Raw genomic sequence first — 23,069 nt, 5'->3', positions numbered from 1 at the left:
TCACTTTCTAGCTGCCTTTTGAGGTAAACTACATGAACAAACTTAGTACTCATGCAATAGAATCTTTCAGGATTTGCATTTAATAATACAAACAAGGGGGAAAATATGGGTTTTATTATTATAATAGAAGATGGTACTTCCAATCTCTCACAGAGGGATTTTGTTTCTTACTATTTCCATTCTTGCCAAGACTCATTTCTCTTCATTTACCTTCTGTTATGAAGCAGTCTTCCTTTTTTAAACCATATTACATTGGAAAGTGAAAGTAATTTCTTAAAATAGTTTGAGTATGGTACAATCCAGGGTCTGTTGCTGAAGCAGTCTTCGAAGTTTCTGTTGGAAGTCAGCCCTTTGGCACCTTTCATACATTTGTGATTGGTGGTACTTGTTCCTCTTCAGAAAGCCATCTTTTCATCCTGTAACTAAGGTACTCTCTTGTATTATATGGCAAGGCTTTAGCAGAGCCTCTAAAAGTAAGTAAGGAAATGGAAAGCTTTGTTTTTCTATCACAGGGAGGTTTTGTCATTTTGAGGACAGCCTCAAATTCAGGATCGTCCTGTCTTAACCTCCTGGGATTGATTATAGGCATGAGCCACTGCTGCTGCTGAATCTCAACTCTTTACTGTTACTATGACTGGTTATGTGTCCTCTCAGAACCCTGAGAGCCAGTTTGAGTGGCATTTAAACAATCTGGACAGATGGTTTAAATTATTAGTTAGCTTCTGAAATATTTGTTTACGAGTAGAAAAAATGGCACAGTTCATGATGGTCCTTCTAATTTGAATCTGTTTTCTTTCTGAGATGTCTTTTATTTGAAGCTCTAAAACAAAAGAAACAACTTGAGAAATATATAAGTATTTGTAGGGAGTGTCTCGATTCCTGTAATTTGACGTTTTCAGAAAAAAAAAAAACACTTTTATTTTTTTATTTGTAAGTATTTTGCTTGCATGTACCATGTCTGTATGTGGTACCTGAAGAGACTGGAGAGAGTTTTTGATTGCAGGGGATGGGTTGGAGATGGGTTCTAACTTTATGCATGCTGAGAATCAAACCCAAGTGATCTTACAACTGAACCATCTCCAGCTCCTAATTTGTCTTTTCTAATGTTGAACTAGACTAGAGAGTATATCATTTTATAAATAACACCAAGCATACAATGTCTACTTTATACTCACTGTTTATAGAACTTGTGTTTCGACTTGACCAATTTTGTGTTAATTTCTTTTGTTTTAGAATTTACATAGTACATGATGAAGTTAAGGATAAAGCCTTTGAACTAGAGCTCAGCTGGGTTGGTGAATGTAAGTCATGTTTGTACATTTAGTCTGGAATTTATTTGCACTTTAAGACAAGTTAACGAAAGGACTGTATGCAATAACTGACTGATGTTGTGAATAGTTCTCATTCAACTGTCTACATGATGTCTTATCTCCTTGTCAAGATTTATAAGTCAAACTTACTGTTATTTTTAAGTAAGCGCACCTTGTGAATAATGATTATTTGGGAGGGAGAAAACAACAGGAAATGAACCCTACCTATTTGTAGATTAGGAAGAGTTGACGTATTACAAATTAAAATCTTCATTTTTAATATATGGTTTGATTTTATAGTAACTAAAGGAAGACATGAAATTGTTCCCAAAGACATAAGGGAAGAAGCAGAGAAATATGCCAAGGTAAGCAACAACGTAAATACTGTTCTAAACAGTATCATGGTCTGAGTCATAAAGTTATTTGGTTGATGTTTGCTTGAACTGTTTTTTTAGGTTATCTCTGGTAGGGATAGATTTGTCCTAGCTCTAAACTTTTATTTTTTGTTGTTGGTGTTTTGTCTCTTTTTAAAAAGGAATTGTTTGCTTGAAAATTTCAGGGTTGTTGGGCATGATTCACAGCAATAGGGAGGCAGAGGCAGGAGCATCTCTCAGTTCAAGGCCAGCCTGGTCCACAAAGCAAGTTCTAGGTCAGACAGGGCAACACAGAAACCCTGTTTCTAACACCCCCCCCCCCCCCCCCCCAAAAAAAAAAAGACAGTTCCAGGTTTTTCCCTCTAGGACATTTAATGCTTTTATCCATAGGACAAGATAGACTTACTGAGTTATCTTTAAATGTGGTAATTTTCAGATATAAATAGTTTGTAATTACAAATGTTTAAAGTACAGGTTCCATAGGATGTATCAAGATGAGAAACTTAAAACACTTCTTTCTTTTAACAGGAATCTTTGAAGGAAGAAGATGAATCAGATGATGACAATATGTAACATTTTCTTAACCATCCGCTGGTTTACATTTCTGTGACAGTTGCATATGGCTAGCACCATGGATTATATATACCCACTGACCAATTTTCATTAAATTTTGTTTTATAAACATTGTTGGGTAATTGATGATATCTGTGTAATATTAAGATGTAGATTCATGTTTGATTAATAATTCTTAGAATTGGGCCTGGAGAGATGGCTCAGCAATTAAGAGCTGCTCTTCCAGGGGACATAGGTTCTATTCCCAGCACCCACATGGCAGCTCACACCTGTCTGTAACTCCAGTTCCAGGCCTCTGACACCTACAAACAGAGGTATATGCAGGCAAAACACCAATGATCATAAAATAAAAATAAATTATATATTTATACATATAATAAATTCAAAAGTAAAACATGTATATATACAGACACATGTGTATATACATATAAGTTCTTGGTGCTATTCTGGTGTGGTAGTACATGTGTTTAATTCTAGTACTCTGGAGGCTGAGGCAGGTGATCTTTAAGTTCAAGGCTAGTATTTAAAAAAAAAAAATGTAGTGCCCAGTCTAAGGCCAAAAAGATTGAGCCTACAAGTTGATTTACAATTCTGTTTTTGTTTTAACTACAATTAACAGATTAATTTTTAGATTTTTGTGTGTTTTTTTTTTTTTTTTTTTTTTTTTTTTTGCGCATGTTTATGTGTATTACAGTGCCTGTGCCTGGTGCCCACGAAGGTCAGAAGAGTACTTTAATCTAGAACTACAGTTATGGGTGACTGAATCATGGGTGCTGGGAACTGAACCCAGGTCCTTTGTAAGAGCACTCTTAACCACTAAGCCATCTCTCCAGCCCTCTTTAACTAGAATGATCATATCCTACTGTGGTTCTTGTATAATGTTTTGTTTAATGTAGGGACATTCTGTCTGTAATTCCACTACTGAGGAACAGCCAGCCTTTTGTGGAAAATGTGACATATTCTAATTTGACATGAATATGAACAACATTTACTTTCAGATTGCATAAATATTTTATGACTGGAAATTATCTTGATATTGGTTTCTGAAACAAAAACTTTAAAGTATCAAATTGGGCTTAAATATTTTATGTAATAAAATGTTTATAGTACTTATCTGATAAAAAAAAAAGAATTCTTTTGGTTTGTTTCTGTTACTTTTGGTTTATTTGAGGCAGGGTCGGTCTTCCTACACAAGCCCTGCCTGTCCTGCAACTTATGTAGAACAGGCTGGCCTTGAACTCTCAGAGATCCCCTTACCCCTGCCTCTACCACACCTGGCCCTGTTTCTGTTGTTAAAATGACCTTAAAAATAAAGAAAAGAAAGTTGATTTAGATTATCAATATCCATGAAACAATTTCCTTTGTAAGATAAGTGGCAAAATTAAATTTATTATATTAAAATTATATGTAATATATATATATACATATTTTAACATTCTATAAATTAAACACATACTACAATGTAGATAAGATACCAGAAGAAACTCCAAATGAAAATGTCTTAAATGTAATTTTCTAATGTTTATATTCATCTGTTGAAATGTAATCTAGAGCTGACCTACATTTTACATTCTGGCATATTTCCACTGTATATACATTGTATTCCTTGTACTTAGGCTGTTTCTTATGAGGAAGACAGTTGTAAGTATTCGCACAAAACCACCATAAAAAGATCTTAAAACCACCAAAGTTCCTCCCCACTAAACACCCTTCATGTGTTTCTTAATATTTTTACCATAAAATATGAATTTATCTGTTTTTAACTATGTGGAGTTCTACCACTCAGAACATGAGTTGTTTTAAATCAGACAAGGTGTGGTACTACATACATTGTAACTGCATTTCTCCAAAAGGTGAGGTAGGAGGATTTAGAGGTCAGCCTGGGGTAGGGAGTGAGTTTCAGGCAAATCTGGAGTCTTAACAAGACGCTTCTTGTTAAGAAACTCAATTGGTGTGTACTACCACTTATTTAAAAAAAAAAAAAAAAAAAAAAAACCTCAGTCATACAAAAAGCATTGGCAGTGATAGGGTTAACAGAATTGTTACGGGAACAATTTGGCAGTTTCTTACATAGTTTTAACAATGAGCCAGTGAGATGGTAAAGGGGCTTGCTATGCAATCCTGACAGTCTAATTTTGGTCCCTAGACTCCTCGGTCCCTAGACTCCTCTGACCTCTATGAGCGTGCACTGGCATGTATATGCAGACTCTCAAGATGCCTGATTTATACTGCAACATTCTAATGTGGTAGTTCACAAAAAGCAAAGCTAGAATCACAAATCTGGGATTCGTGTTGGAAAGACAAAGTTAAGCAAGCTCACCTTTACAAGGTGATGGACATAGCCTGTCCATATCTTTTGCTTTTTGAGACAGGGTTTCTCTGTGTAGCCTCAGTTGTCCTGGAACTCACTCTGTAGACCAGGTGGCCTCAAACTCAAGAGATCTGCCTGCCTCTGCCTCCTGAGTGCAGGGCTCAAAGGTGTGTGTTACCACCAAATTACATGTAATCACAGGATGGATCTGGGAGGTGTGCCCTATAGGAATTCCTGTATTTTACCACAATAAGCTAAACTTAAGAATGTTCCACTTGGGGTTCATTTTTTTTGGGGGGGGTAGGGGGTTCCAGACAGGGTTTCTCTGTGTAGCCCTGGCTGTCCTGGAACTCACTCTGTAGACCAGGCTGGCCTCGAACTCAGAAATCCACCTGCCTCTGCCTCCCAAGTGCTGGGATTAAAGGCATGTGCCACCACTGCCTGGCTTAATTGTACTCTTAATCTGCTCTTTAAATTAGTAAACCTTGGTTTATAGTTTATGCAAAGGTAGACTGGCTTTTTTTTTTTGAGAGGTCTCTTCCCCATTTGTGTTGAACTCACCAGAGATCTGCTGGCTTTTGCCTTTGAGTGAAGTGTTGGGGATTAAAAGTGTTCTGTGTGTGTACCACCACACATGGCCAGATTTAAACACTCTAAACATGCCTCTAAACTAGGCAGTGGTGGTGTTATGCCTTTAATTCCAGCACTCAGGAGGCAGAGATAGGTATATCTGTGAGTTCTAGGATACCCTGTCAATAGAGTTAGTTCCAGGACAGGCAGGCTTACACAAACCCTGTCTCAAACAACAAAAATACACATCTAATTCAACTTAAGGTGACTAAGATCTGTCAAAGCATGAAAGATTGAAGACAGAAAATATAATCGGATTCTTACCCTTTATAAATATTCTAAAAAGCCCTATGCTGATGAAACTGCTAGCTGCTATCTTGTTCCCTATAATTTGGCTATTTTTCAAAAGTTACAGAGGGAAAGGCATTCACTCTCAAAACCCAAGATATTTTACCATCTATTTATATCTACTGTCTATTCAAGTTGAACTGTGTCACACAATAGGTATATTATGCTTTGTATATTTAAACATAAAAATGTTCTTTTTTTATCATCTCACCCCTTGAAGGGTAAATTATTATGTTTATCTTTCTGGTTCATATAGCACATTTTTCTTAAGAGATGTCTTAACAGTTTCAAGTGCTTGCTACTTTTGCAGAGGACTAGAGTTCAGTTCACAGCACCCACCTCAGATGGCTCACAGCCACCTGTAAACCCAGCTCCAAGGGATCCGACGCCCTCTTCTGGCTTTCTTGGGCACCAGGCATGCAGAGAAATAACATGCAGGCAAAACACTCATACATTTACAATAAATTGTTTTTTGTTTTTTGTTTTTTGTTTTTTTTTTAATTTAGGATAGGCAGAACAGTTTTGATCATCAGTAGACAGCAATAATTTTAAGGGAATATTTGGACTTCTACAATGTTTTCCACTGCAACTAAGTTAAAATTTTTCAAGATCTTTATCAGTGAGAACAGCAGAAACATTTGATAACCACTACCAAGGACTATCACAAGCCTGCACTGTGTATACTTAAGCATACAGTGCTTTGAGAGCTGGAGGACATAAACCCCAACAAAACATGAACGGGAATCCAGGAAGTTTCCTGGACAGTTGGATGAGAATTCCAATGAGCGAATTCAGAATAAACATTAAAAATGTCAGTAATAAATGGCAAATAACTTCTGAGATGATATTGAAACAAAGTAGACTAAATTATCTTGTGGGGTGGGAGAAACACTCTCCATGAGCAAGCTAGCCTCAAACTCAGTGATCCTCTTATGCTCCCAGGTAGTCTGCATCAGATGTATGCCCTGCCTGTGTGACTAACATATACAAGATTACAAAACCAAAATTGAAATTGGAGGAATGTGTTTCCAAAACTAGTTCTAAGACTACCAACTTTAGAATCCTCTACAGACCTGAGTTCACCAGCTGGAAAATGGGCCTTGGCAATCTGTATTTTAATAAATACTTGATATAGGTTTTTTAACACTAAAATTTTAGAATCACTAATTGGTCTCTTTTTGGTGAGTTTGGGTTTAATTATTTTAGTGTAGCTTTAAGCTAAGCACTAGGGTGCAGAGAAATGCTCACAAGAAAGAGAAGACAGGAGAACAATGCTGTGGGCTCTGAGAATTGCCAAAATAGCAACTTGCAGAGCCCTCATTAAGTCATTAATTATTGTAGAATACTTAATTTGCCTTTTTGTTGCTGCTGCTGTTTTGAGACAGGGTCTGTAACCTGGCGTTCCAGGAACTAGGGATCTTCCTGCTTCATCCTCTAGTTGTAGGATGACAGCTGTGTATTACAGGGGAGCTAAGAATCACATTAGAAAAAGGGCAACAGAAAAAGGTTAACAGGTAATACTTTTTATAATTAAGCAAAACATAGTAAAACAGTAGGGGATGGTGAATATCTGGAATAAACAACTTTAATTTTATGAGAAATATATATCAAGTCAGGTGGTGGTGGTGCACACTTTTAATTCCAGCACTTGGGAGGCAGAGGCAAGCAGACCTCTGAGAGAGAGAGAGAGAGAGAGAGAGAGAGAGAGAGAGAGAGAGAGAGAGAGAGAGAGAGAGAGATTGATTTCACAAGTAAGTAGATAAGAGGAAAAAAGTGAGAAGTATCTAGTAAAAAATTAATAGCAAAAATCGTTCAGATACTTTATGATTCTACCTAGGTTCTCCAAAGCAGACACCACAAGGTTGTTAGGGGAACATCCATGGAACAACACGGAGGAAATTACATTATTCAATAATGGTCAGGGATTTCAAAGTATTTTTCTTATTTTATTGATAGTCCAAGGAGAAAAGTTTTGACTTACAGTTGCCCAGGTTAATTTAATTTGGTCAGAGAAAGTACTACAGAGAAGCTTGGTCCCACCACTGTAGGAGACATGTGCTGCAAGTCTCCAGAGAGCAAGGAAGCAGATTTTGGTTTGCAGGTAAAATATGTTCTGCTGACTGACTTAGTAGCTTGCTAGGTGATCGAAGGGTTAAAAAGTGACAAATAATTGGTTTGCAACTCACTATTTCAACTGCAAATGAACTTCACAATGACTTACTTTGATTCACATTCAAAAGATATCACAGATTAGAAATGAAGCCCATTCGTACTCTAAAGAACCTATGAACTTTAACTTGTACCTACTGTGAGTGTAGCAAACGTGGCTGAACGGAGTTCTCACAAGTTTATGGAAGTCACAGATCTAGAAGCAACACAGAGCCTGCCTTCACAAGGAACATAATTCATTCACAAATTCAAAACATGTTTGACATGGAAAGCCGAGAGGGCGGGCAAGCTGCACACTGGACACTGACAACAAAGTTTCTCTTCCTTACTGGGAATCTCATACACAAAGCCAAACGAAGCGTTCTGAAAAAAAAAAAAATGACTCTATATTAGAGAAATAAAGTGCTTCCCTCCTCCCTCCCCAGACATCTGGGTGGCTTCCAAGTGAACTTCAGGATTAGTTTTAAATGTGAAGCTCAAACTTGCTTACCCTAAAACCCATTCTTTTCCCTAAATGGAAATTTGATAAAACAGGAAGTACACAGCAAGAAAGAGAAGCAAAATTTGTGGTCAAAGAATTTACTGTGAACAGCCTAGTACTTTCTGACTATATGATAAAATACAGAACTTCAAACCTGGGAGGAAACCAGCAAATAGGTTTCAATACCATGACACATGAAGAAAGAAACAAGAGATGGCTTTTCATTACATAAAAATTCTCTTCCCTACCCATTCTGACGAAAACTATACCAGAGCCATCAAAAGTATATAGACACTGGAAGCACCTTACAATTCCATATTTAAAAAAATAAACACAAAAGTTTTTGAAAAACAATTGTCATTTGGTTTGAGAGAAACTGGAGTATTCTCTTCCTTCACTATTGGAGTATTTGACATAACTAAATGTAAGTCCATACACAGGCAATTTATGTCTCAAACTTTAAGCTACAACAATTAAAACAGCATAACTAGGTGGTGGTGCCACACCTTTAATACCAGCACTTGGGAGGCAGGGACAGGTGGATCTCAGTGAGTATCAGAATAGGCCAAGGCTACACTGAGAAACCCTGACTCAAAAAGCAAACCAACGCCCCTCCCCCCAAAAGCAAAAAAACAACCTCAACCAACAAAATAACCCCTAAAACTACAACCACCACAAAACATGTAACAGCATTCCATACCAATACATCAAAATCTCTAGTAAAGTGTCAAAAAAAAAAAAAAAAAAAAAAAAAGAAAGAAAGAAAGAAAGAAAAAAGCCAGGAAGGAGACCAATTACATGAAATAACTTCAGTCTAATTTTTTTTGGGGGGGGGAGGTGGGGGTGGGAACAGCATGTCTTACAGAGCCCTATGTAGACCAGGCTGGCCTCAGACTCACAGAGATCTGCCCATTTCTGCCTCACAGTGCAATCTTGTTTTATTCTCATTTGAGTATCTTTTATACCAGCTAATAACAGCAATTGGAGCCTCTGGCTCAGCAAGGCTCAACCACCAGTGCTGCCAATTCCTCTCCCTCCCTTGATAAGACAAAGGTACGTGGAACATTAAAGCCTGAGAATTTGTTCGTATGCAGTAAGAATACCAACGACTTTTGTAAATACTACAATTATCCTGTGAAAGTTCCATTTCTGATTCTCAAGGGACAGATGGACATAAGAAATATGCTTATAAATTCCTGTCTGAAGAAATAAGATGCTAGATTAGAATCTTAAAATATTAATAGCTGCAATACCCAGCTCCAACGGAACACTCTTAAAGTAAAATTTAATTCTGTGATATGATGGTCCCAGGTCACAGCCAATGAGCTTATCATTTGAATGTGGTTTTTCAAATTCAGCGTTTCTGAATTAGGATGCATATTCAATACCATTGTCTTGTGGAATTACTGTGAAAACTCTAGGAATTAAATATGACACAATTAGTGTGTGTATGGTATGTGTGTGTGCATGTGTGTGTGAACTCACATCACATGTCAGGTAAAGAATAGCCAACAGTCCACCACATGGGCCAGACCAGTTCAGCCTTTACCTGCTCAACTGTCCCACTGGCCCCAGTTCTGGGAATTTTTGAGCTAAGATTATAGACTTGCCTCTTTAGATATATGCATTTGTTATTTTTACTTACTGCTCTATTCCTAGTATTCTCAATTTTCCTAATTCTCAAGGCCAAACCATGACCAATTAATTCACAGCAACCCCAGATGAAGCAAATATCCTCGTAAAATAAAATCCCATGCGGTTATTACTAGGCCTAGTGTCATGCACAGAAGCATGAAGGCATTGAGACTAAAACCAAAAGGACTCAGGTGGTGCCCTAGTTTGCTTTTGTTACTGTGATAAACACCATGCAAAAGCAACTTGGAGTGGAAATAAAAAAAGAAAAGTTCAGTTTCTACTTCTAGGACACAGGCCATCACTAAAGAAAGTCAGGGCAGGAATTCAAAAAGGAAAGGAAGCTGAAACCAGTAAGGAATGCTGGCTACTCTCTGGTCTGTACTTAGCTAGCGTCTTCAAATACACTGCCCAGGGGATGGTAATGCCTACAGTGGACTGACTGTGCTCAAGTATAGCAATTAGAAGTCAAGAAAATTCCCCACAGATGTGCTCACAGGACATCCTGATGGAAGCATTTTGTTTGGGTTTCTCTGTGAAAAGGGCAATTTTTCAGTTGAGGTTTTTTTTTTTCTTTTGAGGTGACTCTAGGTTGCATCAAATTGACATTAAAAAGTAACCAAGCACAGAAAATGAGATTCTGAACTCAGTGGCATTCTGAGACATATGGCCTATATATCCAATTAATGGCAAAAACAAAACAAAACAAAACAAAAAACAAAAACAAAATATCCCTTCAGTCTTCACCAAGTTTTTCTTACAATTTACTACTAGCAACAGTGAAGATCTGTAAAGTATCATTTATTATCCAAAAATCCCTTTGATAAAACAAGAAACAATTAATAAAATTCCTAATGTGTGAATAGTCTCAGGTGTTCTATCCCTAGTGTTCTTAATATGGCTTAATTCCTCAAGTGGTTTCCTTTTTAGGTGATTTGCCAGGGTGTTTGTTTTTAAATCCATAGGTGAGGGGTTTTTTGTTTGTTTGTTTGTTTGTTTTGTTTGTTTTTGTTTTTGGTTTTTGGTTTTTCGAGACAGGGTTTCTCTGTGTAGCCCTGGCTGTCCTGGAACTCACTCTGTAGATCAGGCTGGCCTCAAACTCAGAAGTCCACCTGCCTCTGCCTCCCAAGTGCTGGGATTAAAGGCGTGTGCCACCACTGCCCGGCTAGGTGAGGGTTTTACATTGGCCTGGAACTCACCCACCAATTAGGCTAGAACGGCTGGCCAGTGAACTGCAGCACTTCAATTTCCATTTCTGCAGTGTAGGATTTCAAGTGAATGCTCCCACAAACCCCTAATATTGAAGGCCTGCCACGTAGGAAGGACTGGAACTGCCCCCAAGTTGAAGACCATCCTCTAAACAAGCTCTGTGGGCTCCAGCCATTCCAAGCCTGTGGCGTATGAGCAACATCCCTCGTTTCATGTCATCTCTTCAGTAACTTTTCCATCATCTATTTCTAAACAATAGTTGCTTAGGTTGAATTTTCCATAACAATTTCTTCAGAGGAAGTGAAGAGTCTAAAGCCAATGAAATTTGGTAAATGGCACTGTATTTCAGTTTATTGTCTGGCTAGAATATCAGAACCCTTGCTATTTCATTGGCTATAATCACAAAAACTTCCTGTAATCCGATGATGTGATTTAACATGTAAATGGGGGAACAGTTGTCCCAAGATTCCCTCTATCCATTCATGGATGGTGGTGCATGCCTTTTATCCCATCACCAGGAAGGCAGAAGCAGGCAGAGCTCGACGAGGCCAGGCTGGTCTTTGGAGTTCCAGGAGAGCCAAGGCTACACAGAGAAACCCTGTCTCTTAAGAAAAACAAAAAACAAAACAACCCCCCCAAAAAAACCTTTGACCCAAGCATGTTAAACTTCCAAATGGAATGTTCAATCACTGTTCCTGTGCAGCAAGACAAGTCTTTCCTATCACTGAAATCTTTAGGAGGCAAATTCTAGAGGCCAGACTCAAGTACCCTGGTTCATTATAGGGCTCAAGGGGGTCCGATTCTCCAACATCTATGATGTATCATGGCTAGGACTGAGTCAAGTACCTTCATGTGTTATCTTAAAGTGGTATCACCCTAACCTCCCCATATGCTAATAATGGGAGGAGGGCACCAATAAAGAGTCTCCTAAGGAAAGAATTCTGTTCCGTAGGTCTAAGTCTAATACTTAAAGAGAGCAATTGGCAACAATGACTGCAGTTTAAGAGCAGTTTGTCTCTTGACAGTTTGCTTAGCTGTAGCTTCAACGTCTGATTCACATGCTCCCCCAGCCCAGAGCTCTGAGGGCCTTATGCCCTATTTAATATCAAGGTGATCTTTAACCCTTTTATCACCAGTCATACTATCTTGGCCACAAACACGTCTGCTCCTGAACTGATAGAAATTCCAAGTTGAGGAATGATCTCCTTTAAGAGAAGTAAGGTCACCTCATAAGCCTTTCACATATGACTAAGAAAACCTTCCACCCAGCCTGAGACAATGCACACAAAGACTAACAAGTATCTGTAGTAGCCTCAGACCAGAGACAGTGCAGTGAAATCCACTAACATTTTGTTCCATGATGGACTTGTTTCACAGCAGGAGTGGTAGCTTCAGGGATTGCTAGTCTCATCCTTGAACTCACCATCACCAGTGAGATAACTTCCATTCTGAGCATCAAGCAGTTATGGTCCCATCTGGCCAATGGGGTGGGAAATAGTGCAGAGCTGGAAGCTACCAGTTTTGCCCCTGGATTGTACAATTTCCTGGGAAACTCTCTTCTGGTATTCCCAACAGTGCACAATGGCCACCCTTTTCGAGACTGGTGTAGCCTCTGAGTGGTCCAGGATTCCCTGCCATATTGTCTTTTTCTTTCAAAACTAATCAAGCCCTTTTATTTAATTAGGGCCCTGTGTGCATGGAGATGAAGGCATAGACTCTGTATGCATGTTGTTGCTCCAGATGTTCATGCTTAGCCAGCAGGAAGGTTAAATTTTGCCCTTTGTGTTCAAGTCCCCTTTGGTGGATTGGACCATACTGGTAGAATTAAGTGCCACTATAGAATAACCAGTAAAGGGTTCACCTCCCTTGACAAAGTTACTGCCATCAATGGACTGTTGTACATCGGAGTTTTTAAGAGGCCGGTCTGTTAAAAGACCAGCTGAAAAACAGGTCATTTATGACCTCAATGCAGTCATGATCTGTTTGGTTTGACCCAACGGGCAGCAAAGTTGAGAGGTCAAAGTTTTGTAACGCCGTCAAATGAAAACTTTCCCTGATATCTGAGTAGCCTGGCACTGGTTAGCCAATCCTGACCCTTCCCTCCACTGAAGTCAGTCCTGTGAGGCCAGATGGGTAAATCCTGGCACAAGCAGTACAACTGCTTCAAGGGATGGTGGCCAGTCTTGAAAATCAAGAATCTAGCATCTACATTAAAAACCTACTATGGCATCAGTGTGTCCATACAAAGGGAAAGTCTATGCTGTGTTTGGGAGTGCAAGCCAGGCCCTTTAGTAAGGGCCTGCTAGATTTCTTCAAAGGCTCTTGAGAATTTCCTTACAACAATGGTTAAGTACCATGGTGGTCTTTGCAGAGAGTAGTATTACTGGTTGGACTTCTGATGCTTTCAAACCTGAATGTATGAAGTTAAAGGAGGCAGTTCTGGTGTGATTTCTAGTTAAGAGAGTCTAGTAGCCTTCAGGGGACGGTGTGGCCTCAGAGGGAGCTGACGAGGGTGCAATCTTCACAGGAGGCTTCTCGGGTTCTGGTCCACATTCTTAACTACTTACTGTCTTTGCCAGCATAGTTTAAATTTCCTCTAATCGGACGTGTAAGCATTGTAGGTAGGAAAGAACTACATATACCCAGCCAACAGCCAACGTAAGGGAATGGATCTGGGTATTCTGAGTCCCCGTGACGGCTCTCACAGAGGGCAGAGAGGGTTAAAAATGATGAACATTTGCTTCATTCGATACTAGCTGCTCCCCGCTTGCGGATATTTCAGGTTCTTTGTTTTAGTGGTTAAGAAATCCCAGACTGAGGGGAAGGGAGAGAGGGCGGATGCAGGATGAGTTGTGGAGGGGTAACCAGGAAGGGGGATATTATTTGAGATGTAAATAAATGGAATAATAATAATAATAATAATAATAATAATAATAATAATAATAATAAAAAAGAAATCCCAGACTGGGCTGGAAAGATGGCTCAGCCAGTTAAGAGAACTGACTGCTTTTCCAGGTCCTGAGTTCAATTCCCAGCAACCACATGGTGGTTCACAAACATCTGTAATGGGATCTGATGCCCTCTTCTGGTGTGTCTGAAGAGAGTGACAGTGTACTCATACACATAAAAATAATAAAAAAAAAGAAAAAAAGAAAAGAAATCCCCGTTTTGGAACCCCAATATGGCTACCTGGACCGAGGTCACCATGTAACTGGAGCTGACCTGACTACTGCTTTGGCCTGTGTGGTCAAGTCCCTTGACCGTCTCATCCAGACATTCTCACGCATTTCTAGCCTACCATTCTATCTGAGCCACTGTGCAACTCCCACCTATACTGGAGCACTTGGGCAAGTCCTGGGGTTTCACGAGATGATCAGGTCTCTCCTTCTTCCGGTTCCTGGGACTTACAAAATTCTGCTGCGCCCCAGGGGTCTCTACCCTGGCAATGTGGGATGGGCACCAGGTCTCAGCCTGGTGAAAAGGAAGTGACACCACCATGATGTGGGATTCTGAACAAAGAGACTGGACACCAAGGCTATTTTAAGAAAACAACTTTTATTTGTGGTAGCACAGACTATATTGAACTGTTTACAGCCTTTTATATGATTTTTGTTTGTTTCCCATACATGGCAACATATAATTTCATTGGCTATTTTAAAACTATACGGTGGGATTCTACAAGTCCTAGAATGTAGAGGAAGCAAGGTCACAGATAAGCATTTTGGCAGAGACTAGACCACAAAGTGGTCCTTATTCTTCCTCCAAGGTCTTTGGGAAGTCTTGCTAAGCAAATGCTGAGAGTATGTGACTGTTGAGTGCTCTGTCAACAGGACATTTATATAACCCACTTCAAGGCTCAGGTACATGACAGAAGAGGCAAAAAGGAATGTAAGAACCAGAGGAAGCCAAGACGTATGAAACACTGACCTGCGCTGCAGTAGCTGTGACATCCTCTACTCAAGCTGTGAACAAGATAGGGTCTGTCAACATCTTGCTAGGAGGGACAGCGTCTTATGGGGCGTCACTTCTCCTCACAGTATTTATACAGTTACTGCCTGACAGAGGGGATGTACAGTCCCTGAAGTGTGCCCTCATACTCATACCCAAGTCAAGTCACTGGATGGGAGAGAAAAATCCTTGACATAGGCAGACAATAGAATACATCAAAATAGAAATGAGGATCAGTAGAATAAAAAAAAATGAAAAAGAAAAACAAAATAATAAAAAAGCAAGACAGATACAGTGGATCATACCTGTAACTCTAGCACTAGGGCCACAGGGAAACTAAGGCAACAATGCCAGACCCTGTCTCAAAACAAAAACAAAAATACCCAGACAAAAAAAGGCTAATGAAGGATTAGAGAAAATGTGTATAACTTATAAAGCTGAGAAAATAAGCCAAAAAATATATATCTTAAGATGGGTATGATGACCAATGCTTTACATCCCTGCATTTACGAGCAGAAGCAGCTGGATTTCTGTAAATTAGAGGCTAGCGTGGTCTACAATAGTGAGTTCCAGGCCAGTCAAAGCTATTAAATAGTGAAACCATATCTCAAAACAAAAGTCAACAATAAAAAATAAGACTCACCTTTAATTTATGTTCATACCTCAGACTCAAAGCCATCTAAAAATCTACAGAGGGCAAGTGTGCACTATGATTGCAGTGCACGGCTGACCCCAGCAGCTCCTGACAACACAGGCCGCTGAGCTTCTCTGATCTCATCTTTTGCTAGGCATCCTTTCTCAGTGAGTTTCCTAGGTGAAACAGCTTTTCTCAATCATTTTTAGTCACAACGTTCCACTTAACTTGAATGACTTAAGATCATTATCCCTAAAGGCCTTCATACACTAACATCATTTTCCCTGTCTTTTTCTTTGACCAGTTTCACAGTACTGAAAATACGGTTGAGGATCTTGTGTATACACTCACATGCATTATAAGCCAGCTATAACAAGCCCTCTGTTCTGCTTGCTTAATGTTCCTTTTATGATGGTTCTTGCCTTTAATCTCAGCACTGGAGAGGCAAGGGCAGGAGAAGCTCTGGGCTTGAGGCTAATCTACAGAGGGACTCCAAGACAGCTTACTTGTCTGTCTCGAAAACTAAAACAAACAAACAAACAAATCCAATTATTCAAGTCCCTTCAAGTATTTATATTAACTTTCTATGCTTAATCACGTTCCATATCTTACTCACACTCAGCTCCCTAGGCATACATCTTTGGAGGAATGTCATTAAATAACCCAGATCTACCTTAATCCAGATCCTGAAATATGCTGTCCTTCTAATTTGAATTACGAGTGAATGAAAACCATTGTTCATGTGGTCCCGAAAACAACAAGATCCAACAGGGCAAAGAAAAAAATCGTATCGACATCCACACATACACCATAGATTATGCTTTAAATATTAAGAACAAAATTGGTTCTGGTTTTTGAACCTAGATCCTTGTATATATCTGGTAAAGGACTCTTACAATCAAGACCTATATCCCTGGTACCCAAAATAAAAGTTTGATTGCAATTATCTAATCCCATCAAAAACCCCTCAATTCTACTTCTCAACAAATCCTCATGTATGCACAGGCATACATACATAGCATGGCCAATCTCACTTACTGAAGGGTGATATAAAATTACGGAACAGAACCAAAGTGTTCAGTACAAGTAGCAAATCTTACGTCTTTTAGAACTGAAGCACTTTGGTTCTTTTTCCCACAACAAAAGTCAATGTCATTCTGAAAGACAGACTTCTTTTAATTTTGAGCCATGTTTTACCTCAAAGACGCAAAACATATTATTCAGTTTTCTATAATAAAAATAGAAACTTATTCAAAAATTGAGCCCAGAAAAGTGAAACCCTATCTCAAAAAAAAGTCCGAGCAACCCAGAAAACGGAACCACACAGATGTGTTTAGAAGAAGGAAAGTCCAGAAATGAGGAGATGACCGTAGGGAAGGGGCTGGCTGCTAGGCTGATGACCTGAGACTGAGGTCGGAGCCTACTCGGTAGATGGAGAGGACCACAGCTGTCCTTACAACTCCACCCACTGTACTGTGGCACATGCCCACTAGCCCCTGAAATAATGTTTAAAAAAGGGGAAAACAAGCATTAAAAAAAATCTCTATTTTTTCAATAAACCATACCAAACAGGCCAGCTAATTACATTCTCAATGAAATGTATGAACTATTCTTTCAAAATAGTTTATTTCCACAGTTATTAAATTTTGATAATTTTGACTTTTGTAGAAAATTAAAGCTGTTGGTCTTTTGCTGAACAATCTCAGCTAGCTACTAAGTTCTCCTGACTCCTCCACCATCCCATGTCTCCACGTGGCTCACTGCCTGCTCTCAGCTCCGCCTTCCTCCTGCTTCCTTCTGCATCAGTCTGCATCCTTGCCTGATAAGGAATTCCACCCTTACTTCCTGCCCCAGCTCTGGTAACACTGTAGGGACGTTTCTGCAGTAACACATGAAAGGAATGTGCAGTGTGCACAAATCAGCTAAAGATGAGTCTCTGCTCTTTGCTTGGACTGCATAAGCAAACCGTAATAGGGTCTTATAGATCCCCATTCATGAAGTATCAAAGGATGGCTGGCTACTACAGACAGTCATGTCTCAGCCGGCCTCCTGAGCTGCTCCCACACAAGGAGACCAGCACGAGAGTCACCTGTTTTCTTGTTCTTCTGGGTCTCTTTTTCCTCATCAGCAGCTAAGATTTTCTGGAGGTCTTCCAGGCTCAGACCTGATCTTAATTAACTCTGAATGACTGCATAGCATTTCACCTCCTGCAGGAATAAAAGTATAGCTTTTTATGCGATGCGACACATTTCCTGACTTCCATTCTGAGCTTGACACAGCCTTAAAGTACATAGGCGGATTTTATTCAACAGTCGTATCTAAACTCTAGTGGTTTTCAGCAGCTGTGCTACCTGTCTCATTAACATTAAAAAAATTTTAAAAATTAAAATTAATAAAGCATTATGTAATCTATCTCTGGGTGAACTCATACCCCCTTCTATTTTATAAGCATCTCCTTTAAAGTGCAGCTAGATCTTTCCACAACTGCTTGACCTATAGGATTGTAAAGGTATGCCTGTAACATGTTTTATGCTACATTTTATTGGATACATACGATGGAGCATTATCAGTTTTAGTTAGTAAAGGTAACCCTAAGATAGTCATCACGCCTAATAAATGTGCTATTACAAAATCAGCCTTTTCAGAACTTAAGGCAGAAGCCCACTAAAATCCTGAAAAGGTATCAACAGTATGACATACATACTTTAATTTTTCAAACTCTGTAAAATCAAACACATCCGCCTGTCAAATTTCATTTCCTTAGATACCTTTAGGTTACTTCCAGCAGGTAATGGAGCTTGATTACACAGAAAAAAAGCAAGACAATTTTTTGTAATTTCCTTGGCTTGTCATCAGGTTACAGAAAAATTTTTCTTTAAACTTCTACTATTTATATAATGCCTTTTATGAAAAAACTCAAGTTTCTAATACATTTCCTATTAATTAGTTTACAGATTTCCTAGTGCCAATGGTTCTGGCAAACCCGTATGTGACTGCACATGGATTATATATCATGGATGATCTGTTAATTCTGATCATCTGGAATAAGTTCAGCAGTTTATATATGCTAAGCAACTCTTTTTTGCACACTGACAGCCAGTGACTGTATTAAAGGATTCTGGAAAATCTAACACTCACGAGAGAAGCATATAGTTTTGATTTCTGAACTGAAGTATATGGGTCTTTCTTGATGACTTTACTTATATCTCATGACTTATAACCCACCATTCCTAACTTATTGGCATCTACATAAAACGTAGGAACTTTAGCAACTTCTGTTCCTCTTACTGTACTCAGAAGAACCCAATTAGTTCTTTTTATAAACTGAAGTTGCTTGCTTGAGGTATTTATTATTAATTTCTCCCCCCAAAATTAATGCAAGCTCTTTGCCAACCTTCACTGATTACCCATAATAAGGTAATTTCAGCATTAGTGTAAGGCACTATAATCTCTGCTGGGTCTGTTACTACTAATTGACAGAGTCTTATTCTTCACTTTAGAATCAATCCAGAAATGTTTTCTATATAGGTTTTGAAATTTTTACTGTTTATGTGCTAAAAATATCTATTTTAAGATATTCACTTCTCTCTGCAGATATAAGAATTCCCGTGGAAGAATGAGCAGAAGGTAAAATAAGTGACTTAAAAGCCAGGACCTCTCCTTATCTAAGTCTACTTCCTGTGAATGTGAGGGACAAGGACAAAGAGATTTCCTTTCTTCTGACCTTTCTTAGAGAGGGTACAGTAAAGTGTGATTGTTACCAAACCTATTGTAATTAGCTCAATGATGACAACTAAAACCAAACTATTCAGGGCTCAGGTAGCCTCTGTAAGTCTATATTGCCTCCAAAGTGTTGGGCGGCAGGCTTGCATTATCTGGCCCATCTGATCTACCCTTAATGGGTTTTCTCAATCTCCATATTGTGTGTACAGTGAACACGTATGGCACTAAGACCAAGAGACTGATGATGTCAGGTGTCTTCCTGTATCACTCTCCATTTTGTTTTTTAAAACAGGTTTTCTTACTAAAACTGTAAGCTCATTAACAGGCTACACTGGGTGGCCATGGAGGCCTCTACTCTACTCCTTCTGCCTCTACTCACTTGGGAATGGAGCTACAGGCATGCCTCACAGCCAGCTTTGTAGCTGCACAGTGGGGAGTTGAACTAAGGGCTCCATGCTGGTTCAGCAAGACTTTTAACCACTAAGCCATTTCCCTAGCCTTAAATCTGTATATTATTAACAATCAAAAATCAGTTAAGTTATATTATTAAAAAACTAAAGACCAAGATAAGATGTTCAAACATTTTTAGAAAAGAATTCCTGTTATAGTTTAGGATCTTATTATTTTACTTATTTTGTATACAAATATACATACAATTCATGTTTATACATATAGAGGTACAAAATGATTAAGAGTGATTCAAAATAGTTGCCTTTTGCAAATAGGGTCTCAAACTAGAAAAGAGCCAAATGTCTGTCAAAGAATTAGGGTGACAAATTACGTAAAGTGTCCTAAAAGGCTACCAAAATCCTGAAAGGATCTACTCACAGAAGTGTGGGAGGCTTTATGGAAGACTCTAAGGAATAATGTTTTTAGTTACCCTAAATGTCATTTTCTGGGGCTGGAGAGATAGCTCAGGGGTTAAGAGCACTGACTGCTCTTGCAGAGGTCCTGAGTTCAATTCCCAGCAACCACAGGATGGCTCACAACCATCTGTAACAGGATCTGAAGCCCTCTTCTGGTGTGTCTGAAGACAGCTACAGTATAAAATTTTATAAATTTTTATATGTGTATACATAAACTTTTAGTGTAAAATCATATAAAAATTTTTAAAAATGTCATTTTCTGTGTAGCAAAATGTTTCAATGTAGTAATGCCTCAACTACTCCTAAATAAAAAATAAAATCTTTTGAGAAACTATAAGTTTACTGTATGTGTAGCTTGTAGTTTGTGACAATTCTGCCAGGTGCAATAGGGATAAGACCTGCAGACCTCACTAGGTGGGAAGCTGAGGTAGGGGACTCAAAGAGTCTTGAGTTCTGAGCCAGCCTAGGGAACAGAGTGAGACATGGCTAAGAAGGGAGGGAAAAGTAACTCTATCTAAATAAGCAGCAAGAACACACACACACACACACACACACACCTGCAGAAAGCCTTTTCATTCTCTCTTCTGACAATCTACTCCAAAGAGGAGCCAGGGCTATCAAATAAAACCAAGAAGACTCGAAATTTCAGCCACTGATGTTAGTTAAGCACAGCATTCTGTAAAACTCAAGTGGCTTATCGTTGCTATCACAGAAAAACAAACAGGAAAGCTCTCTAGCATTAAGATATATGGGGCTGAGAGTAGTTCACTGGAGGTTACCTGCCTGTCATGCTGCCCAAGGGCCTTCATTCAACTGCAGCAAACCAAAGCTTAAATCATGATTCATCTATCCCAGATATCCATGGAATGTGCTTTATAGAGAAGCTACTTCAGAGGGCCCAATGTTTTTCTTAGGGGGGAAAAAAGTAACAAAATGAACACATCTTTATTTTTTAGAAAGAAAATTATTTAAAAAAAAATTCTGAATCCCATGGATACAGAATAAACTTTATTCTACTTTGGTGGAGAGACTGTAAGAGATTTTTATTTTTCATTAATTTTCACACTCACACTGGCATAAATTATGTATATCTAAAACTTCATAGTGGAATAATGTGTGGGCAATTACCACCAGGGAGGGTCAGCAGTATACATCTAATTTTCTTAAAAAACAACAGAAAGCCAAACTCTTCCTGCCTACACAGTCACTCATCAGACCTTTCTCAAGAGACTTTTAAATCAGAGTGGGGGTCAAAATTAGGAAGACATTCAAATTCTGACTTAAAAGTACTGAGTGTTAAAAAGTCTAAAAGTCGGGCATGGTGTTCTATGGAGCTGAGGCAGAGAGCAGTTCAAGGTCACCCATGGCTCCCTGGCTGCTTGAAAGCCATCACAAGGTCCAGACTAGCTTGGACTACCAAACCCTGTCTAAAAAAACCAAAGTCCCAGAAAGGAGAAGGCCAGAACTGGTGAGCGTAAATGTTAAGGATGGTTTTATCTGTGGCTCTCTCTGCGGCATGACATCAGGAAGCTAATTAAACTGACTCATTCGAAAGCTCGAACTAACAGAACACCTTCAACAACAGTCACACAGCCATCTAGTACTTGTCTCCAAAGAACCTCAGCATACCCCTGCCCCGACTCACAAGATTTCAACAGACATGAAGACTCACCTCTGTGATACTTTGGGCTGTCATGGAGGTAGGTGTCTGTTGTCTTCAGCACAACTCTAGAAAGACAAACAAAAAACCTCAATCGATTGTTTACTCAATGATTTCCTCGTTTCCTGCATCACCAAACTAAGCAGTCAGATTTAACAAGATAGGTATGACTTAGTAAAACTACCAAAATACACTTCACAATCTTAATACATTTTGAAAAAAAGATACAACTAAAATAGTTGATGTGGCTTTAAGTTAAGACGTACTCGGGCAAGTTGAGTGCGATTAACATGTCACGTCTTAATTTAGTGCATACGCTGGTATCCAGTTGTTTCGTGTCATTTAACCCGACAATGTGCTGACGACTGAACCCACGTCTATCCGATCCAGAGAATCCTTTCATCTAAGAAACTTTCGTTCCTTCCAGAACCATTACTACTTTCTTTGAAATAACAGTACCGCATACACCTCAAGCAGTGACAAGAGGCGCTTGTCTAAGGTCATAGTGGCAGCGGCGTCTGTCCCGGCGGACACTTTCCTCAGCATTCCGAAACCCAGAGCTTCCCCGTTTCCTCGTAGCTTCAGTTAGAGGAAACACCTCTTCTCCCCACGCAGGACGTTTCTAGGAACCACCCCGCCTCAGTCTTCACCAGGGAGGCTGCCCCCCTGGGCCCCTGGTATCCACAGACCGCAATTCCGAAATGCATGTCACATGGAGTCAGACTTATTCCGGGAGGAAGGATGTCAGCAAAATTTCGCCATCCCGGGCGCAGAGGTGCACAGGACCGCCTCAGTAAACCGCACGTGCGCCCCCGACCTCGCCCCCTTCCTCCACGGCCCCAGCCGCGCTCCGCCGCCGGACAGCGGCTCCCATGGCCGCCCTCGCTTCCGGTGCTCCCAGAGCTGCGCCACCCCCAAGGCCACCCGACACCTAGAGCCACCGACAGACCTTTCGGACGACTCCGCGACTCCTCCGCCCTTCGCTAGGCGTTGTCCCGGGGTGAAGGGCAAACCGGTGCCGCACTGAAACAGACCTACCGGATAGGGTCCGCTTCCTTCCCTCTAGACGCAGAAAATGGGCTAGAGCTGCGGGCTGCTGCTGCCGGGACAAAATGGCGCCGGGAAGCCGGTCAGGCGCAGGCGCCTGGGGAAGACCCGGCTCCGCCCCCGTGCAAGACCCTGGCTGCAGTTCTGGATTCCGTTTCCATGGGACACGCCACCGCCCAATCCTCACGCGGAACTGCTCTTCCTGACCCCTCTG

General features: G+C 39.9%; 1 protein-coding gene and 2 long non-coding RNA genes across 4 annotated transcripts in view; 2 read left to right on the top strand and 1 right to left on the bottom strand.

The window, feature by feature from the left end:
* The window catches only part of Psma3 (proteasome 20S subunit alpha 3), an 18,578-nt gene extending 16,210 nt beyond the window's left edge, over positions 1 to 2,368 (top strand). For both annotated transcript variants that reach the window (XM_076922068.1, XM_076922069.1), the window contains exons 9-11: positions 1,234 to 1,301; positions 1,611 to 1,675; positions 2,213 to 2,368. In XM_076922068.1, the coding sequence (XP_076778183.1) occupies positions 1,234 to 1,301; positions 1,611 to 1,675; positions 2,213 to 2,257 (178 nt within the window). In that variant the 3' untranslated portion in view covers positions 2,258 to 2,368. The remainder of the gene's footprint in view (positions 1 to 1,233; positions 1,302 to 1,610; positions 1,676 to 2,212) is intronic.
* On the bottom strand, positions 2,038 to 23,069 carry LOC143437132 (uncharacterized). The gene is made up of 4 exons (XR_013106785.1): positions 22,758 to 23,069; positions 21,821 to 21,876; positions 17,649 to 17,766; positions 2,038 to 8,018 (listed from the first exon to the last, which is right to left on the bottom strand). It is a non-coding gene; the product is annotated as an uncharacterized LOC143437132 (long non-coding RNA).
* Positions 8,984 to 20,479, top strand: LOC143437133 (uncharacterized). Its single transcript, XR_013106786.1, has 2 exons — positions 8,984 to 9,189; positions 19,154 to 20,479. It is a non-coding gene; the product is annotated as an uncharacterized LOC143437133 (long non-coding RNA).

Source organism: Arvicanthis niloticus, chromosome 23 (assembly GCF_011762505.2).
Source record: "Arvicanthis niloticus isolate mArvNil1 chromosome 23, mArvNil1.pat.X, whole genome shotgun sequence".
Lineage (NCBI taxonomy): Eukaryota > Metazoa > Chordata > Mammalia > Rodentia > Muridae > Arvicanthis > Arvicanthis niloticus.
The sequence above is the reverse complement of the archived record's forward strand: the minus strand, read 5'-3'. Positions and strand labels throughout refer to the sequence as shown.